A 25,973-nucleotide genomic window follows, 5' to 3' on the forward strand; every position below is an offset into this window, starting at 1 on the left:
ACATCGCTATCTCAGAAACACACTTTGTGATACCTCGTAGAATCATGGAATAGTTTGTATTGGAGGGGACCTCCAAAGGTCATCTAGTGCAACCCCCCTGCAGTCAGCAGGGACATCCTCCACTAGATCAGGTTGCTCAGAGCCTTGTTGAGCCTGACCTTGAATATTTCCAAGGAAGGGGCCTCAACTACCTCCCTGGGCAACCTGTGCCAGTGTTCCAGCACCCTCATGGTAAAGAACTTGTTCCTAACATCCAATCTAAATCTATTCTTCTCTAATTTCAAACCTTTGTCCCTCATCCTATCACTACAGACCTTTGTAAATAGTCTTTCTGAAGCCTTCTGGTAGGTCCCCTTAGGAACTGGAAGGCCGCTACTAGGTCTCCCCAGAGCCTTCTCTTTTCCAGGCTGAACAAGCCCAGCTCTCTCAGCCTGTCCTTGTAGGAGAAGTGTTCCAGCCTCCTGATCATTTTCATGTCCTTTCTCTGGACCTGCTTCATCAGGTCCATGTTCTTCCTGTGCTGAGCGTTCTAGAGCTGGACACAGTAGTCTAGGTGAGGCCTCACCAGAGCAGAGTAAAGCGGCAGAATCACCTCTCTGGATCTGCTGGACACGCTTCTTTTGATGCAGCCGAGCATGGGATTTGCCTTCTGGGCTGCAAACACACACTGCCTGCTCATGTCCAACTTCTCATCTACCTGCACCCCAAGTCCTTATTTCGCTCTTGTCATTTGGGGACATCTCAGATTAGGTCTATGTAATCCTACTACCTTCACAGAGATATTTTCAGAGGTTGTTTCTTCAGAGCAGGCTGTTTTGCATTCTAAAGATGTATTGAGTTGAATTGCTGTTCATCAAGCATTTTTAGCTACCATTTGTAATTATCACAAATGTTTTCAAGTAATAATATCTAAAGTTTTCCCTATTTAAAAGGAATAGGAATATATCTGATTACTGGGGTGTGTGTGTGTATATATATATATAAATATATATATATTTATCTAGGCAAATTTTAAGTGGTTGTTTAAGTGCTTCTGTCTAAAATCCACCTTAAAAGGTAGCTGGACTTTTTTTTTTTTTTTTTTCCCCCTACCAGAAGATATTTTTGTTACATAAAGCCTGATCAGTCTTGAAATATCAAGTCATGTACTAGACACTGTTTACAATTAAAAATAATCTTGAATTGTTTCAGAAATTCAACTTGATGCATTTCACTTTAGGGTTTGTTTGCAGTCATTGAAAACATAGTAGTTTTTATGTGGCCTGCACTTTTTTGTAAGTGCTGCTGTTGAGGAAAATGGCAGAACCAAGCTGCAAAAATGTTTGATGGGAGTCTTTATTCCCAGGATTTATTTTTTTTGTTTCTCTATACTTTTTATTACAATGTTTTCTTTCTAGGGAGGGAAAAAAGTTTTGTATACAAAATAAGGGTGAGGTTTTCTCATTATTTTCCAATGTATTTTATTCACCTTCCTTTACTTATTCTGGATGAAAACATATAGCACTATTTTAATGATACACTAAGAATGGAAAAGTTATATTGAAAGATTTTTGGAATTATCTGAGTTTTCTTGCAGAATTGTACTACAGGTTTGGTTTTCAACTTTGGCTTGGCAGATACTTAATTTGTATTGAGTTATGAGCAAAAAACAAGTTAACGTATTTATGTTATTTTGAGTTTACAAAGTTCCGTGGGCATTGAGCACAGCTTCATTCCTCTGTCATCAGAAGGCAAAATATTTTGAGATAGTTTGCATAGTATATAATGAAATGTTCTCTTGTAATTTTTATATATATTAGTTCCTGGTCCTTGTTCCCCATTAAGTGCATAGGAATTTGAACTCTGGGAGTTAAGACTGTATATGAAGATTTAACCATGGCTGAGTGGAAATCATTGTTTGCATTGATGATCACACTTGTCTTGGTGAAGAAAATTAAAATATCTGTCATTCAGAAATCTTCCTCTGAAAAAATCACTTTATTGTTGATTAATCCAATGGGGTTTTAAAGGGTAAAGTTCTATATTAGAAGACAGGAATGATAGCTCACCCTGACATACGGTCAGCCCACTCCAAATCTCATTATCTAGCTACATATTCTAAAGTTGTGGCAAAGAGTCCAAATTCTAATCAATTTTTTTGAACTGAGTTGTGAGGGTGTTCATAAGGACCTATAGAAACCTACAGTTGATGTACCTGAAATGATACCATCACTGGTGCATAGCTTGTGTTTAAGTTCTGGGTTGATTTTTTGACTGGTGAATCAAATTAACATTGTCCTTAGGTTTTTTGGCTCCGTTTTTTTCTTTTGCTGTGGGTTTTGTTTTGTGTGTTGAATTTCTTTCTTTGCTTTGGTTTGGGTTGTTAAACTGTTAACTACTTTTACACATTTTTAATGGAAGAAGTTGTGTATTTAAAACCATGTTTCACTGTATTTCTATGAAAAGATTGTTCTGCTTAAAGAGTATAAAACAGGTGTTCTTACATTTTAGAAGGGTTACTTTGGAAATTGGAAGGGGTTGAAATTATACTGAAGTCTGCTGCAGTCTAATTCAATTTTTTCTTTTGCTACTATTTGCAGATACAAGATTCCTTTTACAAATCTTTTTAAAAAGTGTAATTGCAAATAATATTTCAGTCACATCAAAGTTTACCCTGTGCTTTAGTTTTCTGTTAATTTTTCTGTCAATTGAGACCAACTTGTTCAAATGTATTTACTATATACTCTAGGAACATTCAATATTTAGCCTTACAGCATTTTTTTTCCTTTCTTTGCTTTCTCCATAGATACTACAACGTATTCCACTGAGCGATCTGAGCACTTTAAGCCATGCAAAGACAAGGATCTTGCATATTGTCTCAATGAAGGGGAATGCTTTGTGATTGAAACCTTAACAGGATCACATAAACACTGCCGGTAAGTTATTTGCAAAGAAGTTGGCAAAAAAGCTGTCTGGCAAGGCAAGGCAGCATTAGAAAAGATGCAAATTCAGACTTACAATGTTGTAAAGCAATGGAATTTGTTTGATCCTTTGCAGCTGATGTTTAACTACTCTAATATTTATAGATAGAAATATGGAAATAAAAAAAAGCAACATTTTGATTGTTTTTATAGATAAACAAGTAAGGATTAATATTTGGTGGGGGGGTGGGTTTTTTTTGTGTTGGGTTGGGGTTTTTTTGGTTTTTTTGATATATATATCAAAATCTTACATTCCTTTACATAGTAGGAGAGTTCCTTTATTGTGGCTACGTAAAGTGGAGGTTTGACTGTAGCTGTACGCGCTGTTAATTGAGAGAGAGGAAGAGGTGTTCTCTTAGGAGTTTTAAGAATTAAGAATTGTTAAGTTTTAAATACTGAAAGATAAAATGGACTGTCATAGCCATCTGAATGTTCTGTATAGCTGTTGTACAATTTTATACTCTTAAATTTCTGAAAATGCCTGTGCCCATCTTGAATATATTTAAAAGAATACTAGAGGGGAAAACCAGATCACCACATTTGAATGTTCTAGATGCCTGTAAAAGGGATTGGTATGTAAAAGGAATACTCTAACATCTTCCTAAAGCTGAGAATATAAGAAGCTCTTAACTATTCAAACAATCTTTTACATAGAAGTGGGCCAAAATAAAAACCTGTACTTGTAATATTTTAATTTACTCCTGGGATACTGTATCAGGCATACAGACGGTGTATCTACGATGCTTTTATGCTCAAATTCTAAACTAACCATCTAACATGTCCAGAGAAGGGCAACAACGCTGGCAAGGGGTCGGGAGCACAAGCTCTATGAGGAGAGGCTAAGGGAGCTGGGGGTGTTTAGCCTGGAAAGAAGGAGGCTCAGGGGAGACCTTACTGCTGTCTGCCTGAAGGGAGGCTGTAGCCAGATGGGGTTGGTCTCTTCTCCCAGGCAGCCCGTGACAGAGGACACAGTCTCAAGCTGCACCAGGAGAGGTTTAGGCTGGATGTTAGGAAGAAATTCTTCACAGAAGGAGTGATTAGCCATTGAAATGGGCTGCCCAAGGAAGTGGTGGAGTCACCGTGTTTAAAACAAGACTGGATGAGGAACTTAGTGTCATGGTTTAGCTGCTTAGATGGTATTGGGTGATAGGTTGGACTTGATGATCTTGAAGGTCTCTCCCAACCTGGTTAATTCTGTGGTTCTGTAAATATAGGTATCTCTAATATAAGAAATAAAAACCAGCTAAGATACTCAGAAGCTTTATTGAATGATTTGGGACTTAAGCTGCTGAATTCTACTGAAATGTGGAGAAAAAGTAAACAAATTGTATCCAAATCCAAAGTGGAAATTTATGGACTTAAAGATTGCTGAAAGTCTGTGTCTCATGATATAAATATTCCTAAGATTTTTTTATATTAATACTTTGCTGGTAAATTTTTCTTATTCAGTTGTATATTCTTCAGTGACAAATCAGTTCCCCTCTTTAGGTTTTCTTAGGGCATGTTTATTAAAGTAAATGTCATGGAAAAAAGATGAATTTTTCAACTTCCCTCACAAAATTTCACAGGGTTTTTTGTTATTGTGTATTTTTTTTCCCTCAAAGCAAGTGTGTGATTTTCAGCTATTAACAGTTATGTCACTCAAATATTTAAACATTTTTTTGTTGTCAGAATATTCAAACTGATACAAGTTAATAGCAGGGAGAAATAAATATATATGAAATTTTTTAATTAGGCTGGTAAATTTATTAGCTTTTTTCTTTGAGCAGACCATTTTAGTAAACTGTATGGGTTAAACTTTTAACTATCTGCAGGAATGTATTTCATAAGAGATGTCTTTTTTTGTTGTTTGGTTGTGTTTGACTTTAATAATCTTTCCTCGTGTCTGCTTTTTACAAATTCTTCATTATTTGCTGTGATTTTAATGCCACATTATGACTAATGGCTAGAAGCTTTTCCATCCAAGCTTTTCTCCTTAACTGAAGAAGCCAGAGTATTGTGGCTTCATGCTTTCCAGCAGAGTGACATTTTTTCATCACCTTCTCTTGCCTTATTCTTCCATAGGGAAATATGGGTATCATTTGTGAATCTGTTAGCTCCTGTGTGTAACAGATTTGCATTGCTTATACAAGTCCCAGGCATTGTCTGGGAATTAAACATCTGCTTATTTCAGTGGGTACTTTGAAGTGTGCAACACAAAAAGGCATATATAAGGCAATAAAAATTCGGGTAGCAAGAGAAGACACATTTTTAAAATTTAAAAGGTGATTAAGCTAGTTATAATGCTTTGTTTAATTCTGTAAGGACCTTCAGCACTTCAAGCAGCAGCCTGTTCAGAATTACTTTTATGATACTAACATGTATGCCATTAATGAAGAGAAGCCTTTTACTCTGACCTTCAGATTCTGTACCTTGGTATCAGACTTTATATCTCTTTGTCAAGGCCAGTGCTTTAGGGAGTGGGATGCTGTTGTTTTCCTGTCTGTAGCCTAGAACCATGATCTGAAATAGCAGCTAGAATATACACATACTAAAAGATACAATGTCAATGTAGTGTATTTGTTCTCTGACTAGGGATAAAGTAAATTTTCTTGAGAATGAAAGGCTTATGGAATTCCCATTGCAATTAAAAGAATCATTTGAATGCAGAATTATGAGGACTTAGAGAGTAAAATTATACTTTGTTCTTAGAATCAAGCTGCATTGTGTATTCTCATTGGGAGTTTGATTTTGCATCTGTTCTGGGAACAGAGCACCAATTTACTGAAATGGGAATTTGCCACACGGAACAGCTGCAGATAGAAGACCTTGATGTAGCAAAAAACTTTTGTCCCACTTTGTCAGATTTAAAGAGTTTTAGTAGATGATATGCATAGGCAGTTGTGCACTCCTTGTCGTGTGTACATGTTAAAGGACAAATATGCTATTGATTGTTAAAGAAAAAAAAGGCAATTAATGAATATTTGAGTTATAACCTGGGCCTCTTCTGTATCCTTGTGAACTACACTGTCAATACATACAATCTCAATTGACAGTTTAAGCATATTTCTGAGTTGACAAATTCATCACGCCATTGTTCTATAACGGAAGATGAGCACACATCAAACACTAGCTGGATGTTGGAGAGCATTGGCTCTGTAACATTTTTTGCCTTGTCTAGTTTGAACCTGAGATTGTGGAGAGTGGGACTAGCATGCACCCTTGGTGAAGTGCAACAGGGAGACCATGTTGTAGGAGACCACCAGGAGTACAGTAGATGAGGGGATCTGAGCAGCCCATTGTATTCATCTTCTTCAGGATGTGTCCTGAAGTCATGGGATTTTTTTTTTTTTTTAGCTCCAGTTGACAACTGGAGGGAAAAAATAGGAATAGTAATAGTTGCAAGTTCTGTAATTCCATTTTTGTCTGAACTTCTAAATTTACTCACTGTCTCTTGGCGAAAATTTGCCTGGGGTTGTAAACTGAGTTCTACTGCATGGTTAGGTAACAAACAAGATACCCTGCATGTTGTTTGTGCTATTTTGAAGGTGCGACTTCAGTATTTATTTTTGTGAATGGTTTAACAGAAGCTTGTTTTAAGGGTAGGGTAGGTCAGCAGTAGGGAAACTTCATATTTAGCTTCTCCATATGCTTAATTTTTTTCCTTCTTGAGAATTTAAGATGAATGATGAGGCAGCTTTTATTAGTTATTTACACAAAACAAATCAAGTACACAGACAATGACACATCAGCATTTAACTGGGTATTACATAATGCAGGATTTAAAAAGCAGGAGGTCAGGTTTTGCCTGTACAATTTTATTTCTAAGACTCCATTTCAAGTCACTCTGAGTTTTAGGGGTTGTGTGAGGTTTTTTTGGTGTGAATTTTTCTACCTTTAAAAAAAAAATTTAATCCCTTAATTTTCTTCTGATTACCCATTTAGGACTGGAAAACACTGGATAAATGAGTGGGTAAAGATTTTGAGGGGAGAAAAGGATTGCACTGTTAAATTTCTCTTCTCAAAGAAGCCATTAAGAATATTGTGTACTCACTATAAATATTAATATTGGTAGTAAGCTCTAATGGACTGTTTATAGATTTGAGTATGTTCTATGTAACATTCCTTTCGTCCTTTGTTCCTGTCCTTCATTGCTCCTTGATAAAGCAAACAATATAAAACCTTCATATGTTTTCTAACAAAAGAAAGAACAGACACAAATTCACGGTGAACAAAACATCATTCCCAAATAACCACATCACAGCAGGTTGTGTATATGCATCTGAAGATTACTGCTGTAGTTACTGTCCCAGATTTTTCAGATTTTATAGGACAGTCTTCTTCCGAGGCACATGTCTTGTTCTGATGAATTTTGAGCATGGTTATCTTGGTCATTTTTATGTATAAGATTTTCCATCTTTACACTTTGAATTAAAAAATGGTACCATATTTGGTCATCTTCGTTATAAATCTATCATGAGACCAGAAGGATTGAATTCTCTTTTAATGAAAACCCAGTTTGCAAAAATGTTTTTGTGCTGTCATGTTTTATTGTGAATCTTTGAAGTAGTAGTAACTGTAATTCAGACATAGCCCTTGCTGTCAGGAAAAGCAGAAGAAAGGGATCAAACAGATTGGACTTTGGAACAGCTCTGAGCATGGCATATGCTATGTGTACTTAACCATAAGTTGTAAATCTAAAAATGTAATTTACCTGTTCTAGTTATGTGGCTTGTTATCTAGACTTCTGCAGTCTGACCTAGATGTTTTAAAATACCAGCTACTCCGTTTTGTGAGTTCACCTCATCATGTATTAGTGACACTTTTCCAGAGAACTTCCAACGTATAAATAAAGCAACTCCAAATATTATTCACTATTGAATAGCACTGAATAAATAAAACATTTCATTGATGCCACAAATATTGCAAGGTTAGTTTCATAAAAAATAATCCATTGTGTTAAGCTCACAATGTAACATAAAGCTCTCTCTCCTACGAAGAAAGACTGAGAGACCTGGGGCTGTTTATAAAGTCTTGAGAAGAGAAGGCTGAGAGGGGATCTTATCAACATTGTATAAATATCTGAGGGGTGGGTGTCAAGACGAAGGTGCCAGTCTCTTTTCAGTGATAGGACAAGGAACAAATTGGTACAAGCTAGAACATGGGAGGTTCCATCTCAACAGGAAGAGATACTTCTTTATGATGTGGGTGACGGAGCATTGAAACAGGCTGCCCAGAGATGTTGTGGAGTTTCCTTGTCTGGAGACTTTTAAAACCTGCCTGGATGTGTTTTTGTGAGACCTGCCCTAGGTGATCCTGCTTTGGCAGGGGGTTTGGACTTGATCTCTGAAGGTCCCTTCCAACCCCTAACATACTGTGATTGTGTGATTCTGTGAAAGCTGTTCTTAAAATTCAGGATACTTTCCATGTCAAAAGCAATCAACAGACCTCCTCTTGTGAAAATTATTGACTTAGGAGCGTAGCTGTAGCACATACCTAGATTATATTTGCATAATTGCATGCATCATTAGCTGGAAATGCTGCCATTTTTACTTTCATGTTTACTTTAGGAAAACTGAGGTGAATTTGAAATGCCACATTTGATCTCTGGAGATCACTTCCAAATCTTAACGTTCTGTGAAAAACAACTATAGTTTGATATAGATACCACATGATGTTATATCACCTGCTTATTGAGCAGTACTCTCACAACTCTTTGCTTTCAGTAGTGCAGTTGTTTCTGTGAGCTCAAATGGAACAGCCTCTATGCCTAAAGCATTGTGATTGTGATAGTTTTAAAAATTCTGGCCTGTAGTAAGTCAGAAAGCAGAAACTCTGGCCCAGAGGTCTGTCACGTGGACTGGGCATCCCAAGAGTAGAATCAAGCTTGGCTATATTTGTGTACTCAAGACAATGCTAATAAAGAACATGTAAGTAAAACCCTTTGTTTCTGCAAGTAATATTAATAACAAATCTGCAATTTTATTATTCCCCTTCCCCCCCCCCCTTTTTTTTTAATTGGAAAACCTCAAGGTTCTCTTGTATAGTTTTAGATATTTGTTTTCCTTCAGACAAAAACGCCTTCAAAACCTGAGCAACTTCTCTGTGTGTTCTGTTTCAAGCTCCCACCACTTGAAAGTACAACAAGTTGCATGGCTTTGCTATCATGTACTTGTTTTATCCTTGTAAATCTTTTTAGATATGAACTGTGAAATGTTTTCTAAACCTCAAAATGAAATGGTGTACAGCCCAAGACGCTTGTAGGACTTGGACTTGCTACATAGGCATCAGAACTTCTTTGGTATTACTCAATCTTACATGGTTTTTACCACTTACTTTGAAGTTTTCTATGATCAACATATAACATTTGAGCTTATTTAATTAGAATCAGTTAATTGGAATCAAAACTGAATTATTTTGTCTAAATACTTCACCCGCATAAACCCACTATTTTCTCAGTTATCCCTAATCTTTTATAACAGTCCTTTAAAAATAAAACATTTCAAGTCTGATATAATAGTATAAGAATTCAATAAATAACAAATAATATTTCACCTCTCCTGGTGAAATAGTGCAAGAACATATGTGATACCTGATTATGCACAGCTTTATTCAGTAGCACCTGATTCATGGTTTCATAGTTCAACATTCAGAAGATAGAAACTCTTGAGAAAGTACCTTGTCAAAGTAGTTTAATTATTGATTAATTTTCACAGTCTCAACATTCTATTTTGCAGTGATTTTCATTTACAGATTTTCACATTGATACCTTCTTCAATCTTCTGTAAAGTTTGTGGTAGAAAATACTTACAGCTTGAAATATATATATATATGCAAATTAAAAAAGTCTTTCAAAGTTCAGTTACTTTCAGATATCTGCAAAACCGAATGTTTTAATGCAGCAATGTAACAGTCTGTATTTCAAAAGTCATGACAGTCATTTCCATTGATGTGTTTTACAAAAATTCACCCTTCAGCACATGCTTTAGTTTTAGAGGACTGCAATAAATTGCTGTTTATTGCTATTGCTGCTGTTTGCAGAATATTATTCCTTCAAACAGCTCTACGCACCAGAGAAATTACTGGCAAAACATCTACCATCCATTTATCCTCTCTTAAACTTTTTCTGGGAAAAAAGTTTGTATTAGTCTTATTATTTGGGGGAGAATAAATTAATTTCATGGTAAAAAAGAAATACAGAATAAAATAAATCTTTATATTGAGTGACAGTTTTAAGATTCTAGCTAGATGCTTTATTCATAGTATTTCAGGTTTTATTTGGTTTCTGCTGAGTACTTTTACCAGGTCAGATTTTCTTATCTTAGAAAATGTAAATTATTAAAGAGTATAATTTCTTGGTTCCCTTTCTGTCTTTTGAAGTTGTGAAATATAAAAAGTTGATTCAGATTATGACAATGCACTTCTCCAGTCAGAGCAATAATGTAAAAGCCATAATACTGTACATATAAAATACATGCCCAGATATTTAAATTGCACACTAATTTAACTTAATGCACCTGTGATTGATTTAAGCAAATATCCTTAAAAATAAAGCAACATTCATAGTCCCATTTCATCTTCTTTGAAGTGCTTATTCAAATTGATATTCTTGAGTGTGAGGAAGAAAAAGAAATAAAGAAGGAATTATGCAGCTATGCATACGAAGTTAATGTTGAAACTTAGGAGAAGGAGTACATTTTAAACTGATGTCAGCAGAGAGGACTGAAAAACAGTGGAATTAATTTCTCTTTCTCAGAATACTAAAAGGCTAATGTAAATCTGTTTTCAGTTAGCATATTATGGGAAACCATAGTTACAGGCTTAGCATGTCCCCTGCCTACCTCTTTCTTTTTTTTTTTTTTTAAGCCACACATTTGTAATTCACAGATAATAGATGTCAAATCAAACAGTGTTAATTCTTTCATTTATCTATGTGTACACATTTCTCAAATGTAAGTGAAGTATAATTTCTTAGAACAATCAGTAATGTGAGTGAAACAAAAATATTGCTGGAAGCTTTAACTAAACTGTCATCTCTTTCTGGAGGACTGGAAGAGAAAGAGACACAATTCAGCTCCCTTTGCATTGGCAAGATCCTTTCAGTTGGTTGAAGCCAGTGTTGGGCTATAACCTTGAATTTCAGTAGAGAGAAGTAAGAAATGATGGCTCAGCAGCTGAGATAGCTTTTTCTCAAAGCTGCTAATATTCCTTGGATTTCTTGATTTGGTACCTAAGTGAGAGATTAGGAAGCAATGCTGTGCTAGCATTTATTCTGATGTCTGACTAGCAGGAATGCTTAGATTTTACCTTAAATTTTTATCACCACCTTTTCTGGTGACTACACCTTTCTGAAGCTGTCTTGTCATTACAGGTTAGCAAGGCATCTTGATTGTATAGCACCTCTCCACTGGGACACATTACTCAAGTACAATCTACATAAAATACAGATTTACAACCTACAGAAAACTATTACCCAGTCATTCAAGATAAAGAGAGATATTCTGAAAATTGGAAAAGTACAACATGACCAAGTCCTTCCCCTACAAAGGATTATGTCATCAGCATACAAGAATTCATGTTTTCTAAAACCTGCCAATGAAAAAATGATTGTATAGGTTTTGCAGTACACATAAAGTGTTTGTAGAAAAGAAACCCCCCAAAAGTAAGTGTGCAAATATGAATGGAATAGATTGCATCTGTTTTGAAGCTAACATATGCAAATGTTCTACCATCAAACTCTGCTTTTAAATTAACTGGGAAATGAGTTAAGGTTTTCATTGTGGTTCTTGACTCCCTTAGGCAAGAAGAAATTTGTGAAGTGTGTAATGCAGACATCTGAAATCTCTCATTTAAATTCTCATCCTTGCCAGTGTCTTAAGTACACTGAAAGCAATAGCATTTCCAATCTAATCCTGTCTGCACACACTCTCCCAGAAGATCTGCTGTAAAAAATCTTGCTAGGAGAAGAAATAAACTCTGGACAATTGAGTCATTTACACATAAATGAATGCCAGCTATACCAAAATGCTAACTACCAAAATTTTAATGCACTGGTACTCTAGATCAACTTAAGTGAGAAGAAAAGGGGAAAAAAAACCTAACAATTTCCTCTCCCTCACTATGTGAAGAAAGCCCTTCCCATTCTCAAATAGGAAGAGAAGTGAGATAAAAATATGTGGTTTCTGTACTGTTATGAAAAGTGAAGTGTATAAGATTAGACAGACAGGTAAACTGTCATACATGAATTATGTTGAACAAATAAATATTCTGGTTCTTGCCCTTATTACTGTAGTGTTTAGGAGTAAATGGATTGTTTGAAATGGAAACAAGTTTCTTAAGTTAGTCCAGTGCAGACAGGGATGAACTCTTTAAGCAACTTGCCAACAGTATCTAATAAGAAGCAGATTTATATAAAGTGAATTTAGAGATATCTCCAGAGGTTGTAATGAAACTTCTGATGGGCTGTATGTTTGCCTTATGAGCCATGTTGTATGGTTGGCAAACTGCAGTTTTTACTGGAATTCTGCTCTTGAGGGCTACTGTGAGAAGCTTAGAGTAATAACTTGTTTCTGCTTGAATAAGCAAGAAGATTTGAGTTCATATCCAGGCTGCCTAAGATAGTTATTTTAGTGCCAATGATATCCTGATAATTGCATTGTTAGAATATAAAATATATATGACAGAGGAATTAAAAAATCAAAGGTTATCTCTGGAATTACTTCTGAAGCACTACTTCTGAACTAGAAGCCTCTACCATAAATGACTAAAGCTATATGAAAATTATGTTAAATAAGTAAAAATTGTTATTGGCCTTTTTTTTCAGTCTGGATTATTATGGTGGACGTCATGGGAGATTATCATAAATAAACAATTGGGGAAAACATTTTTGGCTGACATCAGTCTTGTTAAAAGAAAAGAGAGAGGGATGTATTACTGCCTTTAAACATTGCTTGCTTTGACTCATCTCAAGTTGCAAATCATGGAAGCAGTACATGTTTCATACTTTAAAAAGCAAACTAAAAAACAACTATTAATTTCTTCAGAATTTGTTAGAAAAATCAGTATTGGGGACTCTTTAAGCACCCTTTCTTGCTTTTTCTACCTCTTACAGCTCTTTCCTATGTGGCACCCAGTTTTATAAGCATTTATGCAGGGCTACTATTCCAGTAAATAAGGATAAAATCACTTTATTTTTTTCTTTTAAATCTTGATATTATTCAAGGGAGTTTAATCCATAGTGTAACCATGTTAGAGAACAAAAGCATTAAGGTCATCTTTATTCAAGGACTTTTCAATTACTTATCTTTCAAATACAGTGTCTGGTACAGTTTAGGGCAGAATGCTGTTCATGGGATAATAAATGTATATATTTTAATACATTTTAAATATATAATTTATATATTTCCATTGCCTTGGTAGGCACACTCAGTGTATGAAATTATTTGAAGGACTTTGTGTCTTGGGAAAACAGACACATTATAAAATACAGAATATGGCAGAAAACAAGCTTCTGACATGTGCTATTTAATGTACTTTTATGGCTATTGAGTAAGGAAGGTTTAGTTCAGGCTCTGGTATGACTGTATATATGATTTTGTGTTTGTTTCTTTATACCTCACCATGTAATTATCAGAATAATGTCTAAATTTGTGTTGTTGTATTCCGAAACTCAAGATTCTTCTCACTTCTAGAAGTTAAACATTCATAACTGATCTTACACATAGTTATGTGCAGGTCTGATTTCAGTGGGGAAACTAGAATTGAGTAAAACCTGACATTTCCATTGTGTTGTAGTTAGATAATGAGTTTACACAAATTGATAAATATTACAGCTGCCTACACCTTTCTTTTCTCCACTTTCTTACTTTCTTACTTTCTCTATCCTACTTAGTAGTGGCAATCTCAGTACAAGTAATTTCTGCATATTTGGTTATGAGCAGCCATTCATTCTTCCCTCTTCTCTTTGTGTTCTTAATTTTGTACCTAAAGAAGTAACTTGAAGAACAATAGCTAGGATAATTAGGCTTAAAGTGATCATCTGTCACCTTTAACTGCTTGAAGAGCAAATATTTTGTATTAAAGTTTTCCAACATGAAAGGAAAAAATGAGTAGTAGTAATTTTAGGGGAGTGGGAACTTGGAGTGATCTTATCTCAGAAATGTTTTACTTAAAATTGCAGAAAATAAAAGCAAGCTCCAGAGGTTTGATACAATTTTAGTTATGCTATATATTTTGTTCTCATTTTTGCAGGATGAAATTGTTTAGATGATTTTTAAATATCTAGCCTTTTTTTCTGTTTCTCTGCAGGTTTCTCCTCTCAGTTGCTTTTGGATTCTTTTTTTTTATTTTCCGCTTCAGTTTAAAATCAGACCTGTGGGAAATTCAAAGGGAGAAGCTTGTTGTTTTGTCCTCTTTCAACTAAAAAAAGAAAAACCTCAAGGCTTTTGGTTTCTTTGAATTTATAAATCATAGAGGACCACATTCCTGCACAGAGGAACATAGAGAAAAGAGGAAAAGAAACAAGAACAGAGATAACTATTAGTTTATGGTATAAAATACATTTCTGATTTGCCTAGATGTGTAGCTCTGTAGCAATTACACTGAGAAAATGATACAAACATGGCCAGAAGGCTGTTATTGTCTTTAAGGATGAGAAAGTTTCTACTTCCCCTCTGCTCTGGTGAGGCCTCATCTGGAATCTTGTGTCCAGTTCTGGGCCCCTCAGTCCAAGAAGGGCAGGGAAGTGCTTGAAAGAGTCCAGTGCGGAACCACAAAGATGATGGAGTGGAACATCTCCCTCATGAGGAAAAGCTGAAGGATTTGGGTCTCTTTATCATGGAGGAGACCAAGACGTGACCTCATTCATGCTTACAAATATATGGAAGGACAGAGCCAGGCTGTTCTGAGTGATGCCCAATGGTAGGACAAGGGGCAGTGGGTGCAAGCTGGAGCATAGGGGGTTCCTTGTAAGCATGAAGAAAAACTCTTTCACTGTGTGACAGAGCCCTGGAACAGGCTGCCCAGAGAGGTTGTAAAGTCTCCTTCACTGGAGCCGTTGAAAACCTGGCTGGAAGTGTTCTTGTGTGACCTGCCCTAGGTGATCCTGCTTTATCAGGGGTGTAGGACAAGATGACCTTTTGAGGTCCCTTTGAACCCCTGTGATTGTGCAACACTTTAGGTAGGATGGGACTGTTTCAGGGTGCAAATATATATACTCCTATTTTTATTACACATTTTTTGAAAATCATACACATTGGTGCCACAGTATATTACAAATGTCCACATGCATTGAACCAGAAGAGGGATTTTGAAGATCAGCAGTATGAGAACAGATCTTGACAGTAGATATTGTAACAGACATTTCTCTTGCATGTGTCTGTTTAGTGCTATATCTGCAGTTTCAGTAAGGAGAATCTTATATTATTGGAATCACTTCAACATCTAAAACTAATTGATGACAGACAGGAAAAAACAATACATGCATCATGTACCCAAAGAATAAAACCAACAAAAAACAGTTGTTACAATGTACATTTGTGAGGTCTGTTTTGGCTTATTTTCGCCTTTTGCATTTAATGAGAATTCTTTTGAGAGTTCTGTGATCTTTGCTAAATATCTAATAGGATTATAGAAAACTGGACTCAAAAAGGATCCGGGGATGTCTGTCACTCCTGATCACACAAAGACAGTGAACTTCTGACAGATGTTTGTCTGATCTGCTCTGAAAGACATCTTGGATTGGAGATTGTATAATGTTCCTAGGCAATACTTTTGGGTGATCTTTTGTCTTTCCGTTGGATGGATTTTTTGGAGGTTCAATCCAATGCTTTTTTAGCAGAAGTTAAAGCCTGTTGCTATTCTGCTCAGCACAGAAACATTGCTGCTTTCTTTGTAACTTATTTTTACAGCTTATTTAAATGTATTGTTTTCCTCCACACAATATGCTTTTCTGGAATTGAACTTTCCTAGTCTTACCTCAAAAGTCTGCATAAAAATGCTTATTAATAGAAAAAAAAAATCTTTGCATTCTCTAAAATTCTAAGATGGGGTAAAAGATGACTGCAAGCAATTAAATGCTCTAGAATATTTTCTTCAAATGCTTTTGGTAATCAGTTGTATTTTCGGAAATGAAATTGTCTTCAGTGGAAATTTGAGCTTATTTAATCCATTTCATCTTCTATGTTATGTATGGGATTTTGTTTGAGTTTTTTTGTTTTCCTCTCCCTCCCTGCCCAGTTCTTCTTTTTGAAGCAGTGTTTTATGTTTTTCTGTAGAAGGAAAAGTAACTGTGTTGTGAATGTTACTTAATGTTAGCTGTAATACCGATGACTGTATTTTTGTATTAGAACTATAAACCTTCTAAATTTCAAATCCTACATTTTGCCTGCTAGGCAAGACAGCTGCTTCTGTGTGCTGTTAGCTTGTAAAACATTTCATCTATGTAAAAACCTATGCAGTAACGACAGATAGAGGACAAAAGGCAGAATCCAAGTACCACCTTTTCCTAACTTCTTGCACAGAGATGTGTAGTGGTGACTCCTAGGTATCATGTAAGGGGTTTTTGTTTCCTCTGAAGTCATATTAGCTACAGCAGATGACTTGCTGGGATCTTAGTGTTGTTTTCCAAGGAGTATATGTGTAATTTTCTGCTATATGTGTTAAATCTCCATTAACACAGAAACAGATCCCAATGGAAGGAAGCAAACCTGAGTATCCCCATGTATCCTGACATCCTATTTCCTGTTGCCTAGCTTAGCATACTGCTTGTGATCTCTGAATAGGCTGTGGTAGATTGGGTACCAGAAATTTATAATTGAGCAAGTTAGAAAAAAAAACAACCCTACAAGCTGGTCAATGTACACCCTATGGATGTTTACACTTCCCAGAAAACCCTTATGGTGTCAGGTCATTACTATGTCTGCTGAAAAGTAGTGTAAGACTCGGCAGAACTTTAGTCTTTAAGCAGAGCTTTAATTCTGAATAAAGCCATGATATTTTATTTAACATATATATTTTAAATATCTAAAGAGTGTCACCAAAAAATAATTTCAATTATACCTTCTTTTTTTTTATCAGCAGTGATTGCTAGGTATAAAAAATAACTTTGAAGTGTTGTTTTTAAATTTTGTATTTTGAACATATTGCTAAATGCTTATTTATTTTACTCTTGTTTGAAGGCATAAAGGAAGCACTGGATATTAAATATAAATTGGTTATTAAATCACCACATTCTTTTAGAAAGATGACCAAACATGAACACAAATTTGGATTTACTGAGATGGTGTTTACCACTATCTGAACTCTGAAGTAAATGCAAATAGAAAATGCAGTGTCTCTGCACAGATTATTGCATTTTTAATTATTGTTTTCTGCTGATGTTAAATCTGAAAGCGTTTATCCTGACCTCATCAGATTGCTGATATGTATTGCTTTCTGCATACCTGTGGCTCTGTATTTCTTAATATCCATTATTCTCCTGGCAAGGACCTGCAGATGCTGCACTTCCCTCCCTGAAAGTGCAGAGCCTGCATGGTTTAGGAGGGCTGGAGCTGGTGTGCGAATTTTCTGCAATATTCAGCTGATTTCAGTAGTCCTTGTCAAGGGGTTTTGACTCTGTGCTGGAACAGCAATAACGTAGTAATAAGAGCAAAATTAAACTAGTAAATCGTAAACTTTGAGTACCCAATAAGTCACTAAATTTCTTTTTTCAAAAAGCTGAAATGGCACAATTTTAATTAACCTTCATGCTTTGAATGGAAATGGCAACACTGTGATTATTTGCAAGGAAATACAAAATTTACAAATGTTTGCCATTTTTGGTAAATATTTTTGCAAAAGGATATAGAAAGGATTAAAAGGACATAGAAATTCAAATTAGAATTACCAAAAGCATTACATGAAAACTTCAAGCCAATCGCAGTGTCTAACTTTCATGTCAACAGTCTTTTGCTCTTGAAGCAAAATACAGTGAAACCATGAAGGCTAAGCAATTTTAAATTTTCCTTATGAAAATGTCCTTAAATGTGGATAATTGAAACAAATCGGGAAAAAGGCTGAATTGTATTTTTGTATTGGCTATTGTAGTCAGTTCTATAGTTTCTGTTCTTCGGTTTGAATAGAAACAATCTGATGTCTAAACTATGATATGAAAATTTACATTGCTGTTAAAGATTTGATATCAAGAAAGCAGACTGGGTGTAAGGTATGGTTTACTTAGAACAAAGAGAACAAACATTTTGCAAGATAATTTATGAGACATACTGGATGTTTTCTCCAATCCAGGTGGGATTGTGTTTTATTTTTAATGAAGCATGATCTCTATTGAAAGCCTCTGTATTTTGATGAAAGCTAAGTTTATATATACGTGACAGAATTATCATCATTCTGATTTATGCTGAAAACTGTCTGAAAATCCTGTTTCTGACTTGAAGTTTAAATTCAAAGCTTGTCTCGCTATCTCTTTATGAGGCAATTGAATTCTCTGTGCAGTATCTTTTTTTAGATTGTATACTTGCTTAGTCCTTCCACAGGAAGCATTCTGCGTGGAGTACAGTACTTCAATAACTGAATAAATCTCAGTAGTATCATGGAAACCAAATAATTTTCAAACCGATCAGACAAATCCCTTATAACTAAAGTACTAGTGAACTGGAATGGCTGAAAGAATGGTAGCTTCTTTCTGGGTGAGGATCAGAAGGATGGAGCCAGGCTGTTCTCAGTGATGTCCAGTGGGAGGACAAGGGGCAACAGGTGCAGGCTGGAGTGTAGGAGGTTCTATGTTAGCATAAGGAAAACCTTTTTCAGTGTAAGGGTGGCAGAACACTGGAACAGGCTGCCCAGAGATACGTTCAAAATACACCCAGACGCTTTCCTGTGTGACCTACTCTAGGTGATCCTGTTCTGGCAGGGGGCTAGGACAAGATGATCTTTTGAGGTCCCTTAAAACCCCTAATATTCTATGATTCTGTGATTCTATCTGGTACTGAATATTTCTTTGGAAACAGTAGCACCTGGTCTTTCTAGTGAATGCATAAGTTCTTTGCAACAGGTATTTTGTCCACCCCTTTCATATCCTGTGATGCTTGCTTGCTTGATTTATTTACTTATTTACTTACTTATTAAGCATCTTGCAAAAAAGGGATCCCTGCAGACAGCCAACATTAATTTGGCCTCATTCTATGCAAAGATCTGTGACAACTTTTATTTTTTAATCCCACCCTTTATCTTGTTATTTTGATTTTTGTGAGAAGTAAAAGCTACAATAATAAATTTAATATTTAAAGTGAAATTTGTGGTGCTAGAGTTGATGGAGTCACTCTGGCAGAATGGCACTTGGTGCAGGAACTGCACTTGAGTCATGCTGCACATTTACTTCTGCCCTTCTTTGTGCATCTCTCTCTTCTCAGTTTTCTTGTGTCTTTAAATTGCTTCTAAGACCATTCAGATAATAGTGAGGTTCTGGCTCTGTCTACCACTGTTTCAAAAGTCTGGAGGAGAATGGTGCACATATGGTAACTCCTGGAGCATAGCTTGTGAATTGCCTTCTGGAGGAATTTTCAGGTTTCTCCCTAGATGTCTTACTGTGACTGAAGTTCTCAAGAGAGCTCATGATGAGCTAAAAATGAGGGTTTCTGTAATATTGTTAAGAAATTACTAAACAAATCCTAAACCAGATTTTCACAGTCTCCGTCCCCTCCAGTGTGAAAAGTTAATTGCAAACATTTTCTTGCCAAATTCATAGGAAAAGGTGGTCAGTGTTACCAGTAAAGATTATGACTCCTGCCTGAGGGGCATGGTTAGTGCAGCAGAGTGACTATGATGATCATTTTCGAGAACTCTGGAGGAAAAGATGGAGAAAGAGAATTCTTATGCAGAGAACATGGGGAACTAAAATTAGAATGTGATGAATTAATAAGCCAGCAGCAATTAAGTAAGACTAACTGCCTAAGTATAGAGTATTTTGTATTCAAGCACCATCAAAGGCTTTGTGAGCTCAGGAAAATTATGCACAAGGGAATGCTGTCCATAAATCTGTGGTGATACTTCCATGCTAAATTGCTTCTGTGTCCGCATGACTCTTGAATCAAAAAAACTGTGCCCTGTTTGGAACTTCATGTTGCTGCATTGTCCAGGGTCTGTATAGTTTTTTGTCTTATTAGAACAATGGTCTATTTGGTTTATAAATCATTCAGCATGTTGCAAAAGCTCTCAGCTACATGCACTAAATCAGTTCATATTGCCAAGCAGCAGGAGAACACAACAATGCAGCTGGTCTGGCAGGGTATGTATCAATGAGATATTGATTTAGTGTGATAGAGAAAAGCTTTGCCAAGGTGGGCTCAAAAAGAGGAGCATTATAACCATTTTAGAGATGTTGAAAAAAAATGATGGTGGTACTGGAGAAAGGAAAATTTTAGGATTTTCCTTTTCTCTGTTACTTTGACCATTTTGATCACTGCATTAGTGAAAGTGATATGTGTTTGATTGTGGCTCTCAGTAGAGTTGATAAGTAAATACTTGAGGGTTTTCTTATTATTGTTTTGCTGTTACTGTGTTTGGAGTGGAGCTGAGAGTTTAGCTCCGTATATTAGAGCTTTAACATGAACTGCTATTCTGGAATCAGGAGTCACCAAACTTCTGTCACAAAATATTCATTTCCTGAACCCAACTGTTTATTTTTGTGCACCTCATGTTCCATAAAAATTCTGCTAAACCAACAGAAACATGCTTTTCTGAATGGTTGTGATGGGCTTACGGTTGTTTTTTCCCTCATTCCCTCACAAAGGCTTCTGGATTCCTGGCCTGTTGATTCTGATTGGTGTGTCCCACAGGGCAGGACACACCACATCTTGGCTAAATCTGACTAGCTTTGTGGATTGTATTTTCATTAACTTCCTTGCACAGCTGCTGTGGCGTATACTCTTCCAGGTTTTACCGTGTAGGTTTTACTATGTAGGTTTCACCTACATAAATTTACAGAGTGAGAATCCTGATGGAGAAGAATGAAAAGTAATTCAGAAAGATGGCTTATTTTAGCATTAGTCTGTCCTGTTGAAAAGTAAAATAAGAAAAACAAAAGTGTCTTGAACAAAGCCAGACACTTAAAAGTGAAGATAAGTTGTTATTACCAAGTGTTTTTATGTTGTAGCTGGAGGCCTTGTTATTTAATGACAGAAACAGGATCTATATGTGACTTGTGATAGTTAACACAATGGCAAAAAAAAAAATCTTTTGTAAAATACCTCACAATTGTATATATTATTTCTGAGTAGAGTAGAGCTGGTAGGGGAATGTTCTCCTACCTCAGGCCGAAAAAAAAAAAAAAAAAAAAAAAAAAAAGTCTTGTTCCAAGATCTGCTGCTCTTCTCAAATAAATGAATCACTGAGGTATCTGACTAACTGCTGTCCAGTCAGGTAATAAGGGCCATCTTGCTGCAAGAAAGAAGGAGGCAAATGTCAGCTGCCATCTGATAAAGGTGAATTAAAACACCAAGTGACGCCACCCACAACTGATATGAATGACTTTGCTGCTAGATTTAACAGAGAAGGGCATCCTTGAGAGTCTTGTATCTGTGGTCAGACTCACCGGTTTCTGTGTTGCAGACCAATATAGCTATGTTTTTCTTCATCATTTCTAAGACAGGTAAGTTATTTGACTCTCTGTATTCCTTGTGAAGAATAGTTAGTATTTCAGTTTACACAGCTTGTCAGCTAGTCTAGAAAATGAATCTGAGTAAATAGAGCTATTGATTACTGATATTTTATTGTTGCCATTTTTAGCGTAGGAGAAGTCAGTGATGAAAGTTCTCTGGGAAATTCAAGACAAGCAAACCTTTGTGATTAATCCTTTACAAACTGATGTAATACATAACTCAGGAAAAATGTGTTTGCCTGGAAAAAAAAAAAAAAAAAAGGACAGCAGCCAAATGCTGGAGGAAGAAATTTGCTAGTGGTGAATATACCAAGCCTTTCCTTTGGGTCATGCTGATGTCAAACATCTTCCAAGGTGAAACCCAAACTTAAACTGAGGAATGATTCTAATGTACATAACGTTTAGCCCTGTGAGGTTTTCTTACTTTTCAGTCAGAATTCAAAGAATTGGAGTCATGATGTGTGAGAAATAGACGTTTTCCCTGTTGTCTTTTATGGAAAAGATGCCTGAAGAAAAACCAAGAGAGGTTTTCAAAAGCAATAACGGAATACAGCTACATGGTGTCTTAGACATTTTGCATAAACATTTTTTTAGCATTTCCTTTTAATGCAAAAATTAAATACATACAGAGAAAAATGCATGTTAAATGCTGTTAAATAGATACTTAAAATTAATAAAAACTAAGGTGGGTTTTAGTTGTGGGGATTTTGTTTTTGTTGGTTTTTTTTTTTAGATTAAAATTGTGGTCGTATCAAATCCTCCAGAGTAGCCACAATGGCATGTTTTGTTTTACCAGTGACAGAGCAAGAAGGAAAAATACGTCCTCTCCCCTAGCTCTACTGTGCATCTAAGTAGTTAGATATGAGTGCATCTTTATTATATTTTAATCCTGTCTTTAGTGCAAGAAGGTGAATGCTTCAGAGAAATGCATCAGTGTAAAAAGATAACATTTTTCACAGATGCAAGAACTATTTTCTACTTGGAGTAGTATTTATAGTAACCTGTGAAGTTGAATTTGCTGTATGTCTAGTAGTTCTCTGCTTCTGTGTCTTATTCTGCTAGCCCAATTTTGCAAAATCCTTTGCACCCCAAAGTTACAAAGATTTTTCATATGTTTAAAGGTTTGGCAATAACATCTAAGAAGAGACAAACATACTGATCTGATTCTATACTTAAATAGGTTTATTCAGTTTGTCATTTACCTCATCCCATCTTCTCCTCTGCCAAAGAATGCCTGACTCTAAGAATTTTCTTTGACCTGTTGTGTTGCTTGAGAATGATCCATGTCTGGTCACATCTCTTTCTGTTCTTTTATTCAATAAAAATGGAGCTCATAGGAGTGACCATGACAATCATTTTTCTGTATGTATTTTGAAAACTGTTGCAGCATTTTATAAACCATTGCTGATTAGAAGAGTTCTTTGTAAATAGATCTTAGCATGTTCATGTTGTTTGCCTTCTCACAGTGTACATTTGTTTCATATTTATAATCCTGATTCAGAATTTGGTATCAAGAATGCTCCTTTTCAAACCACTCTCTCCTCTCGCTTTTTATTGTTTTCAGTTAGTGATGTTACAGGTGACATATAAGCAGATATCCTGCTACTTAATTGTAACAGTAATTTAAAATTAAGTAGTTGGAAAACACGAATTCATGTCTAAAGCTAAACGCATGCATGCAGTCAGTTGGTTTGCTGTTGTTACTGCATTTGCAGTGTGGTCAGCATCTGACATTAACTTCTAATTGGCAATATTTTTTTATTTACCTTCTTAGATGTTCATATGGATTAGCTTTTTTAGGCAAAATAGTTTTTTTCTCCAACTTTAGAAAAACAGAAATGAAGTATGCTGTTTTCTAATAATTATAGTTATTCTAAACTATAACTTTTAAAGTGTCTCAGTCGAGCTGAAAACATGTTTTTTATGTCTGTGTCTCACATAAAGCTATATGCAGCTTGGTGGCTATACGATGGTAGTGATAGTATCTAGAGCTGGAGGTAACCAGAAGAAACTTCATGCATCACCTTTCCTCGGGACAAAACCAATTCCATGACACATTCCAAGACGTATTCTGTAGATGTGTATACATGTCTTTATCTGAATTTTGCTTTTGTTATCCATAAAGCCAAAAAAATGGCATGCTAGCCCTTTGATGATATCTCTGTTGGAATTAGTCACTAAGCCATTGGGAAGAATATACTGAAAACAAAAGTCTCATTTGATTCTAGGAGTAGTTATGGGGTGTGCAAGCACTTGGTAGAACACACTAATATGCAAAAGAACACATTCTGCCTATAAGTGCAATATGTGGCTATCACTTATTTCAAAACCAAATTTTGAAGATGTCAAATTCTGAAGAATTTGCTGTTCTGTCTAAATCCAGATATATATTCCTGTGATATCTGTTAGAAGTATCCATGTTATACATTAAATCTTAGTATTTTGGTTCCTCGTACCTGAATTTTTCAACAGTCATCTGGTCCTGAATTGGACTGCAGACGTAAACTTTTAATGTCTATTGACTGTACAATATTTATACTTACTTTGTTGTGGCTTTTTTTGACTAGAGGGTCCAAATTCATTTGGAACAGTCATTTTGGCTTTGCCTTTTTGACCATCTTGGTATTTTTAGATGGCAGTAGCTATGGGACTTTGATTTCCTTATGGTAGAAGCTTGCACTTGCCATAGGAGGTCTTGATCTCCTGGGATTTGTAGATAAAGAATATCTTGCCACAGTCTAGGACTTCCGTGTACCTTGAATCCATCCTTGGTTTCTTCTTGTGCTTAAAATACATTTATGCTATAACACTTTCTTATAAAATAGCTCATTTTGTATTGTTATCTCTCAAACACACCAACTCCGGTCGCTTTGTAAAGATGGCTTAATACCTGCAATTGAAGTTGATTATGCAGTGGACTTTTGTCTAATGGACAAAACTAGGTGGAGTTGCCTTCTTGACAGGCAGGTGCATTTATTGGTTTAACCTGATAAATCACTACCCAACATGCCTTTGTTTTGTGATTAGTTTGCTGCTAGTCAGTAGGGATTGATGCCTCTAATCATGAAGCTCTCTGGTTTCTACTGTCATAGGATGTGGAATGTGCATACTGTACTGCAGATGGCTGCCATTGTTATAGTTTTCTCTGATCGTACATTATTCTGAGCCTTATCAGTGTCTTAAAACTATTTGATCACAGCATTACCTAAATAAATAATGAGAATTGGCTTTTAATGGAACAAAAATTCTACACACATATGCATCACTCACAGAATTTTTGCCTGCTGCCTTATCTCTCACAGTAATATTTTGAGAGTTGTGTTGCCCTGTTCCCATTTATCTGCTCTTCTCCTTTTTCTTGTATTATAAACCAATCTATTGAACCTAGCAAGGTCAGATGTAAATCTTCGTGACTGAAGTCTGCATTGTCTCTTGACTTCAGATTTTATAGATGCATTTATTACAGGTATTATCTTCTTTCAGCTCCTGCTGGAATTGAATCCTCTATGATTTAGATATAATCAGGCAAAAAGAGCATACTTTATGCATAAACAGATTATGTTCAAAACCAAACACCAAATCCATTTTCTGCTTTTTTCACTTGTCTCTTTCAGGATTTGATTTTAGGAAACAAATAAAAAGAGGGACATGGCTTACTTGCTTTTTTTTCATGCTGAAAAGTTATGTTTAATCAAATTAATAACATGGTCTTTTTACAGTCTTTCTGGAGTTTTGGGGGGGGTTGTTTGGTTCTTTGTCTTTTTTTTTTTTTTTGTTTTGCAGTTGAGGTTGGTCCATTGAAAATGCTTTTGTTGATGATCTATTGCGTATCAGTTGTGGTTGGTCTCAAGTCAGTAATACTGAGAACATCCTCAAACTGTGTTCTTTTTAGTCCCACTTGGATTTCTGGCATGACATGCATGAATACTTTCTTCAGCTTAAGCACCAGGATGGTGGTGTTTTGTTTCAAACCCCACATCTCAGGTAGTCAGCTTGCATTATAATGTAGTAATTAAAGTGGAAGTTTGTAGTTATTGTTAATTACTTGCAATCTTTTCAAAATGGGCTTTTTGTTTTTTATCATAATTAAGCCCAGACAATAATTGTTTATATTCCTCATGAGAAATCAGTATGAATTAGGAAATCTTGTCTACTCTGCTCACCTGTTTCCCTTTAAAAAAAAAAAAAAAAGATTTTGCATATGATGATGATGATTTTTTAACTTAGATTTCTATGCAGATTCAAATCTCAAAGTACTGTCTTTGGGTTTTTTTCAGGTGCACAATTCCACATCAGTGTGCAAAATCCATAGGTCAGGTGTCATTTCTGCAGTGGAATATTTATTTAGAATAACTATTGGAACTATGTGTCCTGGAAGTGGA

The 25,973-nt window shown here is 35.7% G+C and overlaps 1 protein-coding gene across 1 annotated transcript in view; it reads left to right on the plus strand.

The window, feature by feature from the left end:
- The window catches only part of NRG3 (neuregulin 3), a 364,488-nt gene that overhangs the window by 146,587 nt on the left and 191,928 nt on the right, over window positions 1-25,973 (plus strand). Inside the window, exon 2 of the mRNA XM_054382363.1 lies at window positions 2,786-2,915. Within this exon, the coding sequence (XP_054238338.1) occupies window positions 2,786-2,915 (130 nt within the window). The remainder of the gene's footprint in view (window positions 1-2,785; window positions 2,916-25,973) is intronic.

Source organism: Indicator indicator, chromosome 7 (genome assembly GCF_027791375.1).
Source record: "Indicator indicator isolate 239-I01 chromosome 7, UM_Iind_1.1, whole genome shotgun sequence".
NCBI lineage: Eukaryota > Metazoa > Chordata > Aves > Piciformes > Indicatoridae > Indicator > Indicator indicator.